This window comes from Hippichthys cyanospilos, chromosome 3 (genome assembly GCF_059441005.1).
Source record: "Hippichthys cyanospilos isolate Australia breed blue-spotted pipefish chromosome 3, RoL_Hcya_1.0, whole genome shotgun sequence".
In the NCBI taxonomy this organism is placed as follows: Eukaryota; Metazoa; Chordata; class Actinopteri; order Syngnathiformes; family Syngnathidae; genus Hippichthys; species Hippichthys cyanospilos.
Window position 1 is genome coordinate 5,390,975 of NC_142371.1, and position 18,028 is coordinate 5,409,002.

General features: G+C 39.7%; 2 protein-coding genes across 2 annotated transcripts in view; both read right to left on the reverse strand.

The window, feature by feature from the left end:
• The window catches only part of LOC148425588 (beta-1-syntrophin-like), a 44,142-nt gene extending 41,737 nt beyond the window's left edge, over nt 1-2,405 (reverse strand). Inside the window, exon 1 of the mRNA XM_088411566.1 lies at nt 1,710-2,405. Within this exon, the coding sequence (XP_088267692.1) occupies nt 1,710-2,193 (484 nt within the window). The 5' untranslated portion in view covers nt 2,194-2,405. The remainder of the gene's footprint in view (nt 1-1,709) is intronic.
• A 3,516-nt stretch (nt 2,406-5,921) lies between these two features.
• On the reverse strand, nt 5,922-10,761 carry LOC148425590 (CCN family member 3-like). Its single transcript, XM_088410624.1, has 5 exons — nt 10,583-10,761; nt 9,874-10,102; nt 9,539-9,793; nt 7,818-8,041; nt 5,922-6,936 (listed from the first exon to the last, which is right to left on the reverse strand). Exons 1-5 carry the CDS (start codon nt 10,631-10,633, stop codon nt 6,643-6,645), a joined length of 1,053 nt encoding a protein of 350 aa, XP_088266750.1. The 5' UTR covers nt 10,634-10,761; the 3' UTR covers nt 5,922-6,642.
• Nucleotides 10,762-18,028: the final 7,267 nt, after the last annotated feature.

The window sequence follows — 18,028 nt, forward strand, 5'->3', positions numbered from 1 at the left end:
GGTCCTTTATCACTCAAAATCACACAAGTACTGCAGTTGATAAAGTATGCAATGAGTTTTTCCATTGCATACTTCATCAATATGAAATGTAACCACTTGTGTGATTACAAACAATGTAAACAAAAGTCTGAACAAACAGGATGTAGCTCAACACAAACAAGCGATTTTCATGTCCTGACTTGTTATTTATCAGCTCCATTCAAACTGTGGAATATAAATTGCATAGAACAGAGGATTTCATCCAAGAGCCTCAACACTCAGGATCCCCGCCGGTTTTATTGTATTCGTTTAAATGGGATGTGATTTATAGCCTTCCCGGGGAGCAAAGTGAAGAAAATCAACTGGTAGGTAGAAATATTCAGGTATTATCTTGGAATTGCAGAAACATCCACACTTGTTATTGTAAAATTACCACTTATGTTCACCAGGGGTTCACTTTATCTTAAAAGTGTTTTGTATCTTTTCCTACTACAATGAGGCATGAGAAAAAAAAACTGCTGAAACTTGAAGAGCAAATCATGTTTTGTACTCCTGCCTGGGAAATTTTGGGTAGAATTTGGTACCAAGGTTGGTCGAATTTTCATTTTTTTCCCTTGAGCATGCACGTGAGTTAATGGACTTTCAAAGTAGAGAATACATAAATAAATTTTAGGACCAAAAATGATACAAAAAGCCCAAGGGTACAAGATTGTTATTGGAGGATATGATGCCATGACAAGCAATTGGATGATTGAAAAGGGTCGGAGAACAACACGCAAACCAATCTACAATATTTTATTCACACAGAAACAGAATTACTTATTTTCAAATGAAACACCCAATGTATTTAACTTTTCTTTTTAGGAGGATGCAACATATGTATGTGTTCTTTTTACAAAACAAAGACAAACAATATTTTGTACTACAGTGTGAACTATTATTATTATAGAAATATGCTGTTGGCACTTGTTAATGCTTTGGCATTAACTGAAGAGGGGCTGTTTAAATTCTGCTGGATGGCTTATTATTATTATTATTTGAACACATCTCACGTCTGCTCAGAGACATCCATGGCAAGCGCCCATTAGAATTCTCGTCATTCTTCTTCCGTGTGCAAACTGTAATAATTGACCGACCATACAACATAATTGCCCTGACACTTAATATCATTTGTTGACCTGTTTTGAAAAATTGTGGAACACCTTTGCGAGCCACATACTGATGTGAATTGACAACTATGCACGAAAGACAGTGTCATTTCGTACATGAGCTTCCATTTGAGATTTACCTACTTGAATCCACCTTTTTAACACTACTATCACGTCTCAACTATAAAATGATGACCAATACTACATGGGAATGCAATATGAGGTCATAAGTGCATAATCATTATCTAACAAAAACGATTAAAACAAATATTGCATTTTAAAAATACACCAGAGATGCCTGGCCAATAGATTAACACTGCCGCACGTCATGGCCAAGACCTGGTTGATTAAAAAAAAAAAATCTACAATCGACAAGACAAACACTAGAAAATGAAAAGAATAGACTGTTGAGACTAAATGTTTACAATTTTAGGGAAGAAAAATAGACTTCCTTTTGAAATTCTAGGAGAGGTAGGGCTTGCTGGCCTCGACAGCTGAGCAGCGCCTAAAACACCTGAATGAACCTTAGGCACACGTAAGCCTCCCTCGTGTGGCCATCACCACGACGATCGCGATGCTTACCCTCGAGGGTAACGTCCCTGCCCGCCCGTTTGAGCGCTTGCACCGCCTCGTCGTGGCTCGCGTCCCTCAAGTTGAACCCGTTCACGGACAGGATGGCGTCCCCGACGTACAAAGCCTGCGTCTGGTCCGCAGCCAGCCCCTTGAAGATCTTGCTGATCAGGATGGGCATCTTATTCTCCCTGCCGCCTTTAATGCTGATCCCCAGTCCGCCCACGTCCTGCTTGGTCACCTTGACGCACCGCTTCCTGTTGGCGATGGTCTCCGGCACGGGTTCGGGCTGCTCCGGGAGCCTCGGACCGTTGTTGGAGTTGTTGTTGTCGAGATAGGATCCGTTTGGGAGCACTCCGTTGGAGTTGACGCCGTCGTCCTCGCAGCTCAACGTGAGCGCCTCCTCGTTCAAGTGCGCCCAAACTTTGTGCCAGCGAGCCCGCACCAGAACCTCCACGAATCCACTTTCCTGCACGCTCGCTGCTACTACGGCCATGTTTGAAGCATGTCTTCGGCGCACGTCCCGCTTGCACCCGAGCTGCCGGACTTTGGCCCGCGCAACTTTTATCCACGCGACGCACACCGCAAGCAGTCCCTAGCACGCTGCCACAGGTTCTCGGCGTGCGCGCGCGCGCGCTTGTGTGTTGGGTGGAGTTTGTTCCCCGCTATCAGGCGACCAAACCTCCGGAACCTGCGTGTGCTCGACGCTCTAACATTTTGACGCACACACGGAACAGACGCCAAAACGAGCTCATTCATATTTTCACCGTGCTTAAATCGTCATTATTGCGCCACGTAGAGCAACACTAGAAAATCAAAAGTATGGCAATATTGTTGTCAACGAAACAGATTTTGATACAAGTATACATTTGTGAATATCTTAGTAATGGTTCGAAACTCAATCTGCAATGAGAAAAAGTCAGCGATCCTTCCGTCCAGTGTGTATGCATGTGCACGGATGGAGGCGTGGGGTCGGTTGCGCGCCTGCAGGAATGCGCCTCTTCCAGTTTTTGAATATCTCGAAAGAAAGAAAGAACGAAAGAAAGAAAGAAAGAAAGAAAGAAAGAAAGAAAGAAAGAAAGAAAGAACTTTTAAAAATCATCGCAAACATAAAGCCTCATCTCGGCACTCAATACAGAATTATTTGTGTAAACGGTGCACACGTTTTACAACACACCCGTAAATTTGGGGAAACTGTTAATTCTTTAGAAAAAAAAATGCTGTTAAGTGAGTGATGTTACTGTGACACCTACTGGTGTAATGCAGCATTTACTTTTCTTACATACCGCCACATCAAAATGATGGCCAGTCGTACTTTAACTTCCATCCATCCATCCATCCATCCATCCATCCATCCATCCATCCATCCATCCATCCATCCATCCATCCATCCATCCATCCATCCATCCATCCATCCATTTTCTGTAACCGCTTATCCTCATAGGTCGCAGGCTTGCTGGTGCCTATCCTAGCTGACTTCAGACACTAGGCGGGGGACACCCAGACCTGGTTGCCAGCCAATTGCAGGGCACACGGAGACGAACAACCATTCACGCAGTTAATCACACCTAAGGAATATTTAGATGCTGGCCACTTTTGTTTGCTAAAATCGGCAGCATTCTTAGTTATGTGGGAAATTCAATTTTACCCTGGAAAATTAAATTAGTAATGAATGTTTAACAATTTATATTTGTTTGTTTTGGGATTGCCTAAAACGAACTCGAGGAGGTTACTCATCAGTCAGTCATTGCTTTAAAAAAATGATGATACTATTTGAATTCGAACACAGCCATTTCAGCAGAGTCAGTGTCTGTTGGGGCCCCAAGCAGATATTAATTGGTGGCCCCTTGTAATGGGTATTATTTTAAAATGATCTCCTACAGCAAATTATTGCAGGTAAGTACGTCCACAAGTTAGCTCAATACTAAAAAAATACACGGTGTCAAGTCAATTAACTTCAAACATTTTGGTTCAAAATCAAAATCCTCAAATAAGAATCTTTCAACCTGCGGGAAATGTTCTTTACCAAAAAAAATGTCCTCAAAGTAACAGCACTTTAAGAAGAAAGTTAGTCAGGCAAATGAATAAATGGAGTGCACTTTGAAAACACTATCCCAACTATATTACAGGAAGCCACTAGATGACGCCCAAACCAGGCCACTGGCTAGAGGGCGCCTGATTTGCCAGTCGTCAATATCATCCACTTCAGAAAATCTCTCCAAATATAAACCCTACATTAGAAACGAAACACGAAAACACGAGTTAAGTTTAGTTTGGAGGGAATGAGGAGGTATTCACAGAATATTTTGTGTTAATGAGGTTTGGTGCCTCATCATTTTTTTTTTAACTTTTATATGGAAATTAGCAATCCACTTCAATGCACATACTTTGTTTTGGTAAAGACCTTCAAAACAAATAAACATAAAAGGCAGTCTTTAATAAAGGTAATATATGTGAAGGTTGGTCATTAATCACTAATGAAACTGGGAGATACTGTAGGAACAAACATTTCCATACACTTTGAAAGTAAGTCACAATCTAAGTCAACAGTTTATACCACAATATGTCCATTGAATCTCACACTTGAGGCTCTTTTGAAAGGCCATGGCGATGCCGCTCTTTTGACTTTATCGGATTTTATTTGGTTGTTTTTAAAGTGTTCCTAGTGTAACAATGTGTAATAATGAGACTGTTATTCATTTTGAAATCTCATGATACGTTCCAATAAGGTGTAAACAAATGTGTTCTGTCCAATCAACTTTTTACATATGTCATCGTAGGTCTTGTTATCGCAGTTTCACTACATGGGGAGCATCGCTCAGATGGCGCAGTCATGCTTCTTTTAGAGGAAGCAAAGGAGAAAAACTTTTGCCAATGAAATTCAAATCATGTTTTGGATGTCAGGTTATGTTTTGTGTGAAGCTGAGCTTCTGGTTTATAGTTTGAGTTTCTAGTTTGTATGCCAATTGTAAATAAAATGAGAAGGAATAGAAGAGGAAAAAGGGTGTGTGTGTGTGTGTGTGTGGGGGGGGGGGGGGGGTGCTCCATGCAACACAAGTTTCATTACAGTGCACAACAATCGTTTTGGGAGTCAAAATGACTAGATATTCCATCCACCAAACATAATAGAAAACACCAGCAAAGACATTGCAATACAACAAGCATTTACCTTTAAAAGAACGTCCAAAAAAGAGCAGCTGTGGCTTCCTTGTATCACGGACAGCCCGCTGCATTCGCCATGTTATTGCTTGTTTTTTATTTTCATGTTTCTGGATGACTGGTGACTGCCATCTTGGATCACTAATTTGGGTGATTTCTGATGGTCAAGTAGTGTTGTGAATTTGAAGAAAAGTATATTTGACTGGTCGACAGTCTATGAACTGTGAAACTTACAAATGTGGTTTAAGTCAGAAAAGTGGTGTGACAACAAAGGATGGTCAGTTGATAAATTTTCAAATATATTCAAAATTTCTGCAGCTAGAAAAACAGTTTGAGGCGAATAAAACGGTTTGAGAACGTTTGCAATGTGTTACATGTTTTTGATGAAGTATTTTGATTCATTTTAAAGGTTAATTCAACAATTCTAACCAGGTCATATTTCATCTGGGAGTAAATCATCTCTCTGAGCAGACAGCGGTCTTGGGGACTCGATGGACAAGCATCAGCGAACCATTATTACATAAATGTTTTCGTTAACATGGTTAAAAAGGTTGAAGGTGGTGTAATGGCTGAATGGCTTGGTTGGTAAACCAGCTAACACTGGACAGAAGGACTCTGGTTCAGTTAATCCTCAACATCCCTGAGCTGGGTAAAATTCTCATATTTTCCTTGCTGTGAATTAATTTTACTTACCAGAAAATAATTTTTCTCAAATTATTGTCGTTACTTAATATTTTGAGTTGTGACCACCATTGAGATCATCTATGTAATTATCTTCCATGATAACTGCCGTTACTAAAGTTGTTGAGTTAAATGTATGTATTACTTCATCTTTTCAAAGTTACCAGTTGAATTGTATTCTCTAAATAAACTCAAAATTTGACAGTGGCCTGCAAGTAACCACCAAGCAATAGTTGGAACATCGCTAACAGAGTGACGATAGCTAATTAGCTGTGGGAAATATCAGAAAAGGCTCTTTGATACAAAAATACATTTATTTTTAAATGATTTTACAGACCAATGAGCAGAGAGGGGTTAGAAAAAAAGATACCACAAAACAATACTGTATGATGATGGGTCATAAACTTAAAGCAAGTACATGTGCACACATTCGCATGCACTCAAGCATACACACATCCACAGAGGAACTCCAACTTGGATGGTGAGTTTGGTCAAGAAGCTTTCTCATTCACATTAGGACTTCAATAGACAACTACCGTTGTGTCAATGGGCAAACACATCAAGGAAGGACCTCAGGCAGATGTTAGAAATGGCACAAAGTTCCAATAATGACCTTTGTTTAGGGCCAGGTCGCAGAGCAACAGCCAGTTATTTCAACAATGCATCCTGCGCTTGGAAACCTGTCAACTAAGGACTTTTAATTATAATGCATTACAACATGTGTTACTATTGTTATATGGAACTTTTTACTCTCAAATATAGGGTTAATTGTTTATTTATTTTTTTCCACACTAACGTACCCATAGTATAGTAATTGCAACATTCTAATTGACCGATACTCACACAGCGACTGTAGTTCCTTCTCTAAATCTGACCTCCAAAAGAGGAGAAGTCTCACGACGTCATACACGCTAAGTGCTTTCATTTTAAAGCAAACTTGACTCTCATTTGTGCACAGTGAAGTTCACCTCGTCACGTTTTCATATTTTGGGCTAAAATGAAGAGTTGATACAACTCATGTTTGGGATTTTGACTAAAAAATTTCCCAGCACAAAGGAATTTCAAAATATACACAGTCACTGGCTGTAATGGTGAAAGCTTTGACCTATAACGTCATCCCGCTGTAGCCCAGCTCCGAAGGTTGCCACACCGCGTTGTCCTGCGGGCAGTTATTGTGGCAGACACAGGTCAGGATCACCATGACCGGCCTCTTGCTGGTTTTACCTCCAGCGCATGTGAACTCAGCAAGAGCGGTCTTGGTTCTATGTGGGGTACAGCAACGGCCGTCCGTGCAGGAGCCGCAGTAGCGAGGTTTGTAGGCCTGGATGCTGGTGCAGTTCTTGTAAGAGAGCTGAACGGCTGCTTCGCTTCTCACTATCCTCTGGCACTTGCTGCCCCTCTGAAGACACGATGGGTGACGCATGTTTTGATTCGACAGTTAACGTGGTGAAAAACAACATTTCCACTTAATCATGAACGGCCAACATTTAGAAACTATTTTGTGACATCAACATTTACATTTAAACTGAGCACACTAATTTCATCCCCCGTAAGTTTTGCCCATGTGCTAAAATGGTACATTTGAGTGAGTGTGGTTTGTAAAAAATTGATCAGTTAGAAACAGCAACCGTGTCAAGGTGTCAGCATCAAAGTTCTCACCATCATTTACATCTATTAAACTACCTTAGAAGTAATCCAGCTTTTGTTGCCCTTAATTGGCGATTGAACGTCATTTCAGAATGACATTGCTTTGTTCATGTCGGGACTCTGGGGAGCAACGGTTCGTGGCGGGCTGACGGCATATCGGCAACTTCAAAATATAAGGGTTCTGAGGCATTCATGTCCATAAAAGTATTTGGTCAAGTTTGTTTTGAAGTCTGCCTTTTCTGCATGTTTTATTGCCAAGCGATTGACTTGACATTTTTTCTCACATGAACATTAATGAGTGCATATCCAGGGCAACCCTAGACAAAATGATTAGTAAGCGTCACGTGTACCATGATCGATACATTTTTGTTCAACGATTTACTGGCTTCCGTAATAACCTTTGTCTTCAATTTATCTCCTTGTACATATGTCTGCTAAATGTGGATGAGAAAAGACTGTGACTGTGTGGCGGTTATATAATAAGTATTAAGCCCCTCCCCCCTCAACAGAACATCCTGTCACCCAAGGTAAAACTTCCTAGAGCCGCCACTGACTATAGATCTTTTGAAAATGTCTTATTACCATGTCTGTTCTTATTCATATAGCTCAAAAAGAGTCCAACTCTGAGGGTACCTTTGGCTGTGATAGCGCCGTTTGGCCTTGCAGGTCATCGCAGGGTCGGATCATGCACAACCGGCTCTGCTTCACCATCTCACAACGGCGGTTCTTGTTTGTGACCCTGGTGGAGACCCCCATGCCGCATGTCTTCGAACAGGCCCCCCACTCTGTGGTCTGCTCGATGCAGTTCAAGCTGGGGTCCCAGGAGTCAAAGTTTGCCGTTTCCTCCTGACGAAAGGCTGCGGGAGCACGTGTAGGAGAGGCAGGTTCAAAACGTTCCAATCAGACTTTCAACTGAAGTAGAAAATGAGAGAATCGCATCAGTGCTTCACATTTGAGGCGGAGGTGACAACACTCTTTCCTCTGTGTTGTGCTTCATTCCAGCCTCTTCCTCTAACAGGTAAAAGCTAAGTAAATAACCTTTCAACTCTGAGTGTCTCGCACTCGTGCGACACCGGGAACATGTATTCGAAGTATGGGGGCGACTGTATGTCTGCATGCGGGACATTAATCTAATGAAATCTAGGACAAGATCCATTGAAATTTCATTTCCCTGCTGCTCCTCACATTAAAAATTATTTCAATTTTACAGAATTGGGCTGGGATCCAAAATTGGATGAGTTCTTGCTTGGTTTATGCTCCTCTACAAAGTTTCATGGAAAACATTCTTAGTAACTCAACTAACTCATAAATTAGCTAAGTAGGTCAGGGGTCACCAAAAAGGTAGCGATCAAGGACCGCCGCTGAGCAGTTTTGGAAATAGATCGGGATAAGTTTGGCTGCAGCTAATTATTATTTCAATAATCGATTTATCTTTTATTTTGTTGATGCATAAATTTGTCAGATTTTTAAAAATGTCCCTCAATTGTTGTCTATTAAAACCAAACCTTCTTTTTTGATCATTGATCATTGCTTTGCAAAATATAAGCAATTTGTAAACATCTTATTTTGATTTAACACAATAATTGTGGAGGACAAAATAAATCTGATAATATGTACTACTAATGAAAAAATTAAGTTCTAAGGATTTGGACAATTTTTGGGTCTTGAAAGTCCCAGTGTCTTGAAAGTGTCTGCAAAACTAGTAGCTCTTTGATATCATCAGAGTTTTGCCAATTTTTTTTTTGCCATTGGTCACCAACAATTTTGGATGTGTTCAATATTGCGACACAGCAAGCAAAAAAAAAAAACACACAAAAAAAACATCAACACTGTTGGTGAACATTTGACAACATTTTAGCCACTTCTGGTGACATTTAGGTGAATGTTGGCAACCTCAAACAAAGACCAACGAGAGCAATAGAGCCACCACCCTCACCGACCCCCACCAATATTCGTCCCTCAGTGGGAAAGATGCTTTGATTATGAAAAATATTGATGGACTGTTTTTATGATTGATTAGTTATGAATTGTTTTACAGTTTGGACAATTAATGAATATCACGGTTAATATAAATTACATTTGTGTTGCTTGCTATGGGTCTTTACCAGTGTTTTATCTGCAAATGAGTTTCTTTGCAGATAAATATAGCGAATTTGAGTTTTGAGCAACTTTGTTATATCCAAGTTTGTACTAAACTGGAAGCCCTTTGCATTAGTCAGTGCCCATAAAGTAGGTCTGACTTTCAACTAATTTAACAAACTAATCTATATCTGTTTCTATATCTGTTGTCTTTGTGAAGGCAGACTGTTGGTGCAAGCCTTCTTCTTCGACAGTCAATAAAGGTATCTGCTGACCTGCCATTGCAAAGCCTCCCAGCGCACTGGCCTCAGCCGGAGGGTCGCACACCCACTTCTCGCAGCACTCGCCAGGGATGTGGACGCGGCGCGGCGCGGGGCAGTCGGGCCCCGGCAGCATCACGTCAATGCTGCAGCGCGGTATGCAGCCGATCTGCCCGTCACGACACATGCACTGGTGCTTGCAGCTGGGGAAGAAGGTCTGGCCGTTCTGGTAGACCGCACCATCCAGAAGGCAGACGTTTCCTTCATGAGCTGGAAGAGCGGGACCGTCGTACATTCAGGAATCATATTATTTTCAGTGCTGTCTAATATCTCAGCTGACGATGACTCACCGACGCATAAACCCGTCTTTTGTTGCTCGCCAGAGGTGTAGTCGCACTGCAGGCCTTTGCGTGTGTCACATGGGTTCATTTCAGAACACACCTGAGCTTTCTGGCGAGCGCAGACAAGGCAGCAGGCACAGTCGTCCAGAATCAGAGGCACCCCGGGGAGACAGATGGGGGGCTCCTCCGGGCACTGGCATCTCCACGGACACTCTTGGGACCAGGTTAATGCAAAAACCTGAGTGGGAAAAAGAGAAAAACAAGCTTTATACAATATGTGTACAGTTCCAAATGTAAGGAATACATGAATATTTGCATAAATGAGGAATGCGGGTGATCTGGGGGAAAAAAATGGTCATACCTGTGAATAATAATGTATGTTGTTCAGGAATAAGGAATTGTTATTTAGTCATTTCAATTCCAATGGATGTTGGCCAGATTAATGTGATTCATCTCAGCAACAAGGATTTTGAATAGTATGTCAAGTTAATGAGAAGAACATGTATTTGAATTGTATACAAATTGTTTTAAAGAGGCGGGTAAAAATTTGTTCAAATATTAAGAAAAGATTTTTATACTAACGTACCAGTTCAAAATTGAATTTACACGCTGTAGTCATGTTTTTCGTGATACATAAAAACACTTTTAAAGAGATAATGACAGCCAATGAGCAAAAAAAAGGTGAATTTTTTGTATTCTGAAAAATGTAAATTCTTACCTGTGCTGCAAAGCATACGAGAAAAGAAGCTCTATCACAAAAATAAGTCATATTGTCAGAACAGCGAGCTGGAAAAAAAATCAAATATTTATCTTCGGCGTAGAAATTGTCTATGCTGAAGCTGGCTTGAGTCCTTGGTATGAGGGTTGACGTTTCCCTCTTCTCTCTCTCTAGCTTGTGTCAAAGCAGAAGTTTGTACTCTCTTTGTCGTTGTGCCTCAGCACAGAGTAGGGGAGGACCTTATATAGAGGAGTCGTCCCATGGCCACCATGACGACCAGTAGTGAGGAATGTGTTCAAGAACGCCCTTGAATGTTTGAAGAAGACTTTTTTTTTTTTTTTTTAATTGGGACATTCTGCCAACAGGGATGTCACACGAGACAATTTACTCTCTTAAATCCAAACAAGTGCAGAATACTGTTTTACTGTTTTGCATTAAATTGAAAACTGAACACACAGTTTAACATGCTTGTTTAAGATACAGATAGACTAACTACTAGTTATACACTACAAGCCAAATGTTTTAAAACACCTTCTAATGTAGTGAGTTTCTTTTTTAAAGTAAAATACTTACTCATCAACATTATGAAAAAATGTTGGTGGAATTATTTGGAAAACGTTATGTAAATCAAAAGACTATATTTCATACTATGTTTTGCCTAGAAAAAACAGTTTTCTCATTTTCGCATCTTCATCTTTATCTCAGGCAACTTTATGGTGCAGGTGATGTTTTATAATAGTTAATAGCTTGAATTTTTTGACCTCTTAATTAGGGCTGCCATATTAACAGATTAATCATTATAACTCAATTACAGTCATAGTTAAAGTGTTGTTGTTATTGTTTTTGTTTTCTTTTGCTTGAGTTGTTGGAGATTGGAAAAAAAGGTCAATCACACCCTAAAGTGGTCACTGATCGGCTCTCATTGTGTGTGGCATAACCTGATGGGCTCCTATTTTTGGTGGGAGGGCAAGGTCAGGAGCAGAAGGAAGAAATGAAAATGGTCGGTCCAGTGAATGGTAAATTCCCAGACAGCAACAAGGTAGAATGATATGCATTTTTTTGGGAAGAAGTTTGCAAGAAGTAGCTTAATTTTAGATTGCTACATCAATGCAAAGCACCCCAAATCAGCTAACCATAGTAACAAAAAACACAAGTGTGGCAAACCACAGCAAACACCCACTGCACTTTTGAGAGCGTCTGCAATGGACAGGATGGACAATGTTTTACATTGATGCTAATTTCTAATTATTTGGCAATTGACAAAAGAAAACTGCAGCCTCCCTTCCGTTGGTTGAAACTAAAGGTTGCAGCCAGCATTGGGACTATTCTCAAAAAACAAAGACACATGCTTACAACTGCATTTTTTTAAAGAAAATACATGCCACTTTTTTGTTATTGCATATCAATCTTTTCGTCACAATATCACAATTCTGAATCTAAATGATAAAAAATGACTTTGGTTGACCTTTTTCTCAAATTCTTTGGTGGGATTAAAATGAGATTAATTTTAGGTAGAATTTAATTTAGATTTCAATGAATTAATCTTACTTTTTAACCACATGACAGCACTAATCTATATATGTTTGAAAACAACTGACTCACAACATCAGCTCACCCATGACCAAATTCAGCCAAAAAGAAAATGTACAGAAGAATGATTCCATACGTGAAAAAGGGTCTGTCAGTCAGTACTCTGTTTTTCCTATTCCCCTTTGGGGCAGCGTGAATGGAAGATTCCATTTCCTCGTTCAGGATGTTTGGGTCATCACATGGGTATCCCTTTTGGTCCATCTGCCAGTAGGCGATGAGCCTTTGACCTCTTTCCTTGGGCCCTTCTTGGGAGGGCGCACATGGAAAAGCCCGTTATATGCACACGGATTTTGACTACTTCCATAAATAGATACGTACGTTCGGAAAGTTTTCAATGGTCGGCAGCTCGGATCTGTGGGGGCCTGACATGAAGGTTACCACATCTGCTCGTAGGTTGGCGGTTTGGCCCCCGCTGGGACAGGAGGATATATTTACCCATGACCAAAGCTCAGTTGACAGATCTAGTCGTCAATCTATACCCGCCATTCCTGACACCTTGAGAAATCATCAGGTGTAGCGTGGGATATCACCCAATTTGACCTCATCATTTTTTTCATTGGAATCAATAATATTTCTGTCACTTACTGTATAAGGACCTCAGAGTGAGACCAGGTTGACTGCCAGCCAATCACAAGGCACATATACTCTGTTAAGAAAAATGAACTCTCAGTAATTTGATTTTTTTAAAGTTGTTTTCCTTTACATGAATATTTCAGCCCCCCTCCCCCCACATGTATTAGGGTTGCGCCCCCTGATACAGTTCACCAAACACCACAAGTAGAATGCATGCTAATCAGCATCATAGATACCATCATAATTGATTGATCAACATAGCATCACCCAAATACATTAGCTATTTTATTGCTTTAATCATTGCTTTAATGATAAACTTCCTAATTGGGCACATCCGGCGCGAGAATGAACAAGGCAGAGGCACGCGAATTGTCCACTGTATCACGCACACCAGCTTTCATGTCAAAAATGCACATGTACGTATTAATAATACGCCTATGTGCGTGTGTGTTTATGTCATGCAATGTACCAATACTACCCTTAGTAAATAACGGGTAGTCCGAGATCGACGCATTATGCACACCTGCTGTAAATTATACAAAATTATACAATTTTTTGTTCATCCATGCCAATGGCATCCTGAAAGGTGAAAAATAAATGTCCTTCCACAAGATGGCTGCATGTAATATACAATTAACCTATGCGACACATTGAGTTAAATGAAAAGAGATCATTAATAAAACAGTATGTATAGATTTTGTAATATTGTTGTTTGGAAGCGTGCCATAAAATTTTTCTCAAGTAAAATTTGCGGCCTGTTAAACAATGATTTTGTATCCCATGGAAGTGGTGTGCGTTTCTTACTCGATCCCAACACTAAATCATTTTCAGTAGAAGACATGAGTGTGTAACGGAGAAGCCATTTGTAAATAAAAGTCCACTCAAGGTTGTTCTTTGTACGCACAGTAGCGTGTACAGTATATTCTGAGAGTACTGTATGTGTATGAGAGTGTGCTCTTCAAATAGAGAGCAAAAGAATGTTGAAGTCCACTGTGTTGCTGTGTTTGCATTACTCCTCCATTGGTCTTCAAGCTCAACATGATCTAAGCGAGGCAAGACCTTTTGTGACTTTACTTTTACCAAAGCACGATTCAGCTACAGAAAATGATGCAAAGAGCCTAAAGATGATCTTTTTCAATCTGCTTACAAAACGCTAGGTGTGAGAATCTTTGACTGTCTCACAATTCATTTCAATCAGGCTTTTCGGTCCAGGATTCAATTCAGAATTGATGTTTGATTTGAAATGATTTTTTCCATTTATTGTAGTTAAGTGAAATCCCAAAGTATTTTTAAGCCCCATCATTTTTCTTGACATACGTCAGCTTTATAAGCAGAAAACACCCATTGTTTTAAAATTTGCATTCTTTGGGCTTTTTTGTCTGAGTATGAAATGTCCAACTGCATGAATGCACCATGAATTTGCATTTTTTATAGTACAATGCCAGTGTTATTGAATAGTGATTTATATGTGTCCTGGATCGGCAAATTAATAAGATTTTTTGATTATTGATTCTGAATCGTAGTGAATTAGAAAATTGATTTTTTTGTGAGTTTCTTCATGGGGTCAGGGGGTAATCATATCACATTGAATTCAACTTGTATCGTTTCAATCAATCAATCAATCAAATTTTATTTATATAGCCCTAAATCACCGAAGTCTCAAAGGGCTTCACAGAATGAAAAGAGGTCATACAGAGACATCTTTTCAATCAATCAATCAATCAAATTTTATTTATATAGCCGTACACAACAGCATCCCCTGTCAAAGCTCCCAGAAGGGGAAGGAAAAACTCAAAAACCCCAATTTGGGGAAAATCAGAAACCTCCAGAAGGGACCACAGGTGGGAGGAGCCCCCTTCCAGGCCCACAGGTTGAAGTGGATGCTGCATGTACCGAACACAGAAACAATATAAATTACAGAAAACATATTGTGCTATATAGTGCAGTGATGTCTTGACAGCAGGCAAAGCCATTGGGCAGGAACCATCCCGCATTCCAGCCAGGTGGACCGCAGACGGCTAGACTCCTAACCCGTGATGGTCGACCAGCGCAGGACCCAATGGAGGCGGTCAAGTCAACCCTCACCATCTAGCTAGCCCCCTCTCCCGGCCGGAAGAGGGGGGCAGGAAAAAAGAAGAAGGCTGCAGACAGGCTAATTTAACTAAATGCTTTTGAGTATAGATGTGTTTTTAGTCGGGATTTAAAGATTTCTACCGAGGTGGCTGCGCGAACTTCCATAGGTAGGGCATTCCATAGTACTGGCGCGCGAATGGAAAATGCCCATTCGCGCGCCAGTACTATGGAATGCCCTACCTATGGAAGTTCGCGCAGCCACCTCGGCCACATCGTTTCATGTGGGTCTTAACTCAAGGTTTATCAAATGTTTGTTTGTGGTCAAAAGGATGAGCTACTTCCTCTAATTCTTTTCTGAGTAAATGAGAGGGGGTTAGAAAAGCCAGCTAACAAAAACAAGTCCTTACTGGTCCACCACTAACACAAACCACTGATAGAAATGATAGCTTCATTGTGGATTAGTTTACCTGTGAACTGACGTAAAAGAATTTTTCCTGAAAGCCATTACACAGCGTGTATGCAAAAACTGAACATATTGAAGTTTATTTACAGTGGCACGGTATGTGCGATATCAGAATGAGGTGGGAAGTCTGCATACGCACATTTATGCTATCTGTGAAATAGCTGAAGCAAAGACATGAAGGAGGCGAGGGGAGCGTAGACAGAAGCAAAGATGTCGTAATGCGAAGAAGATGAGAGGAAATATTGCCCGATGACGACTTCACGCCATCTGGGCCTCTGAGGACGGACCTCGCACCAGATGTTATGATCACACTCGGACAATCTACACTTTGTTCAGTGGAAGGAAATGTTTAACTGCCACTTTGAAATGGGCTTTGACACTGTCTTTTTTAAACAAAGACACATCCACCATGATCATAACCCTGACCGCCTGTAACCTTTCGTAGGGTTTCATGCACTTTCTCATGCGGATGGCCCACACAGGAGACTACCGCCCGGGAGAAATCGCCCAGAAGTTGGATGTCATTAGCATGGCTGAGTCGGAGAGACATCAGGATGTTTTTCTTCTTTTATGTTTGTTATCACATTCGCTGGCTGCAAATTACACTGGGAAGAATTTCTAATCGTTTTGTCCTCTCATGCTGCAAAATTGCGTATGACTAGAATGCTGAAAACACATCTTAGGTTGATGCACTGCGGTCATATATACATGACAGATATTGATAAAATTCATTCCTTTTTTCCACATTTTGTGTGTTTGATCAAGTTTTCAGTTCTCAAAACATGTAAAAAAAAAATACTATTATTGTTGTAGGTATACCTTGTGTTTTTTTTAAAATCTGGACTCTGGGCGGTCCAATAACAACAACAACAACAACAACAATAATAATAATAATAATAATAATAATAATAATAATAATAATAATAATATAATTTTAAAGTTTACTGTAATTTCAATAGTATTTTTTTCATCTGATCAGGAAGAAAAAGAAAAACTTGCATTCATATACTTCTGAAGATTATTGTTGTGTGAACAAACCCCCTACACCTGAGAACCACATGTCATACTGTATCATGCGTGAATCCAAACAATCATCCAAAAGTATCATCCAAAGTGCACATTCAGCTTCATGGATACGTCTTTAGTTTTATGATGTCATCCGTTCACTGACGTCCTTGTGATGGAGACCAACAAATCCATGTTGCACCGGCTGACGTACATAGCAATGTAACACTTTTTATCACCACATGGTGAACTATGTGGAGGCAGGAGTACTGGTAGTGTAGTACACTTTACTGCAGACAGTAACCATAGAATTTTGTAAAATAAAAAAAAGTAGGTGTGAGAAAGAGACAAAAGGAAACTCATTCTGACTCTTATAGGTTTATAAATGTACAAATATACTGTTTAATACATAGATGTGTAGCACACACTGATTGGCAAACACGAGGAACTGCAGTCGGATGAAACCACGTCATTGTCATTTTTCTTGATTTCTGATTGTGTGTTTATTTGTTCTTAGCTTTAATCTTCAAAGGATCTTCAACTGTAAGTTTTACACCAAATCTCCCATGGATTGATGCATTTACCCTGTTCAACTTTTTTGTCAGCGAGATCGCCAGTTTTTAAACATTAAAAGCTTTTTATGTAATCATCAAAAAAAAAGACCTCAAATCTGATCAAATGGTTAAAGTTACACAGGTTGCACGTTGCAAATTCATATTCAATGTAAAAGAAACAGATGTCCACTCCGAAGAATTAAAGTAACAAAGCGACACATAAACTCATTAATGTCACTGTTGTGATGCAAGTGAATGGTTGACCCAAATACTCAAGGAGTCAAAACAGATAAAGTGAAATATACCAGGAACAAAAGAAGCTCAGATGCAACCCAAACAAAGAACAATAAAAAAAACAACAATCACCGGTGATTTCATAAGCACTAAAATACAAAAGCAACTTAACAAAGCAAAATAAAAAAAGAAAATGATCAGCCAATCAAAGATAGCGGCGGCACAATCAAAGGGATGATGAAAACAAGCAAAAGAAGCAGCACTACTTTGTGTAATACACGTAAGGGAAAATGAAATACAAGAAAATCACAAATTTAAGCTGATGGAAATACAACAAAAGAAGACTGAAGTAAAAAGAAACTCATTTAGATGAAATAGCAGTGCGTGATGAGAAAAATTCAATACTACCTACTTTGTTGATGGGGTGACATACTTTCAAGGTTTAAAACATTATAGTTCAATCCCCAAGATGAGGAAATCAATAAGTAGCATCAAAATGATTTGCTAAAATGAATCAATCATAGAAAATGCCCAACCCCGTAGGAATTTTGATCTCTAATTTACTCACAAAAGATTTTTCTGCAAATATGTGTTTCTTGCCATTCAGCCACCCCCAAATTAAAAACAAAAACAACAATGTAACAATGAACTATAATAATAATGCAATATATATATATATATATATATATATATATATATATATATATATATATATATATATATATATATATATATATATATATATATATATGTCCAAAGTGTCCAAAGGTGGATATACCTGTACACTGCATATTGTATGTGTAAGAACTGAGTTTGCATGCCAAGTGGTTTTGACAGCATGGGGGGGCTACCTCAAATGTTGCATTTGTGCTTTATTTTCTGTGTCCTTGAGCTTAGCCAAAGTGCGTTTGCCATGGCAACGCTCATATTGTGCCTGGCACCATACTGTATATA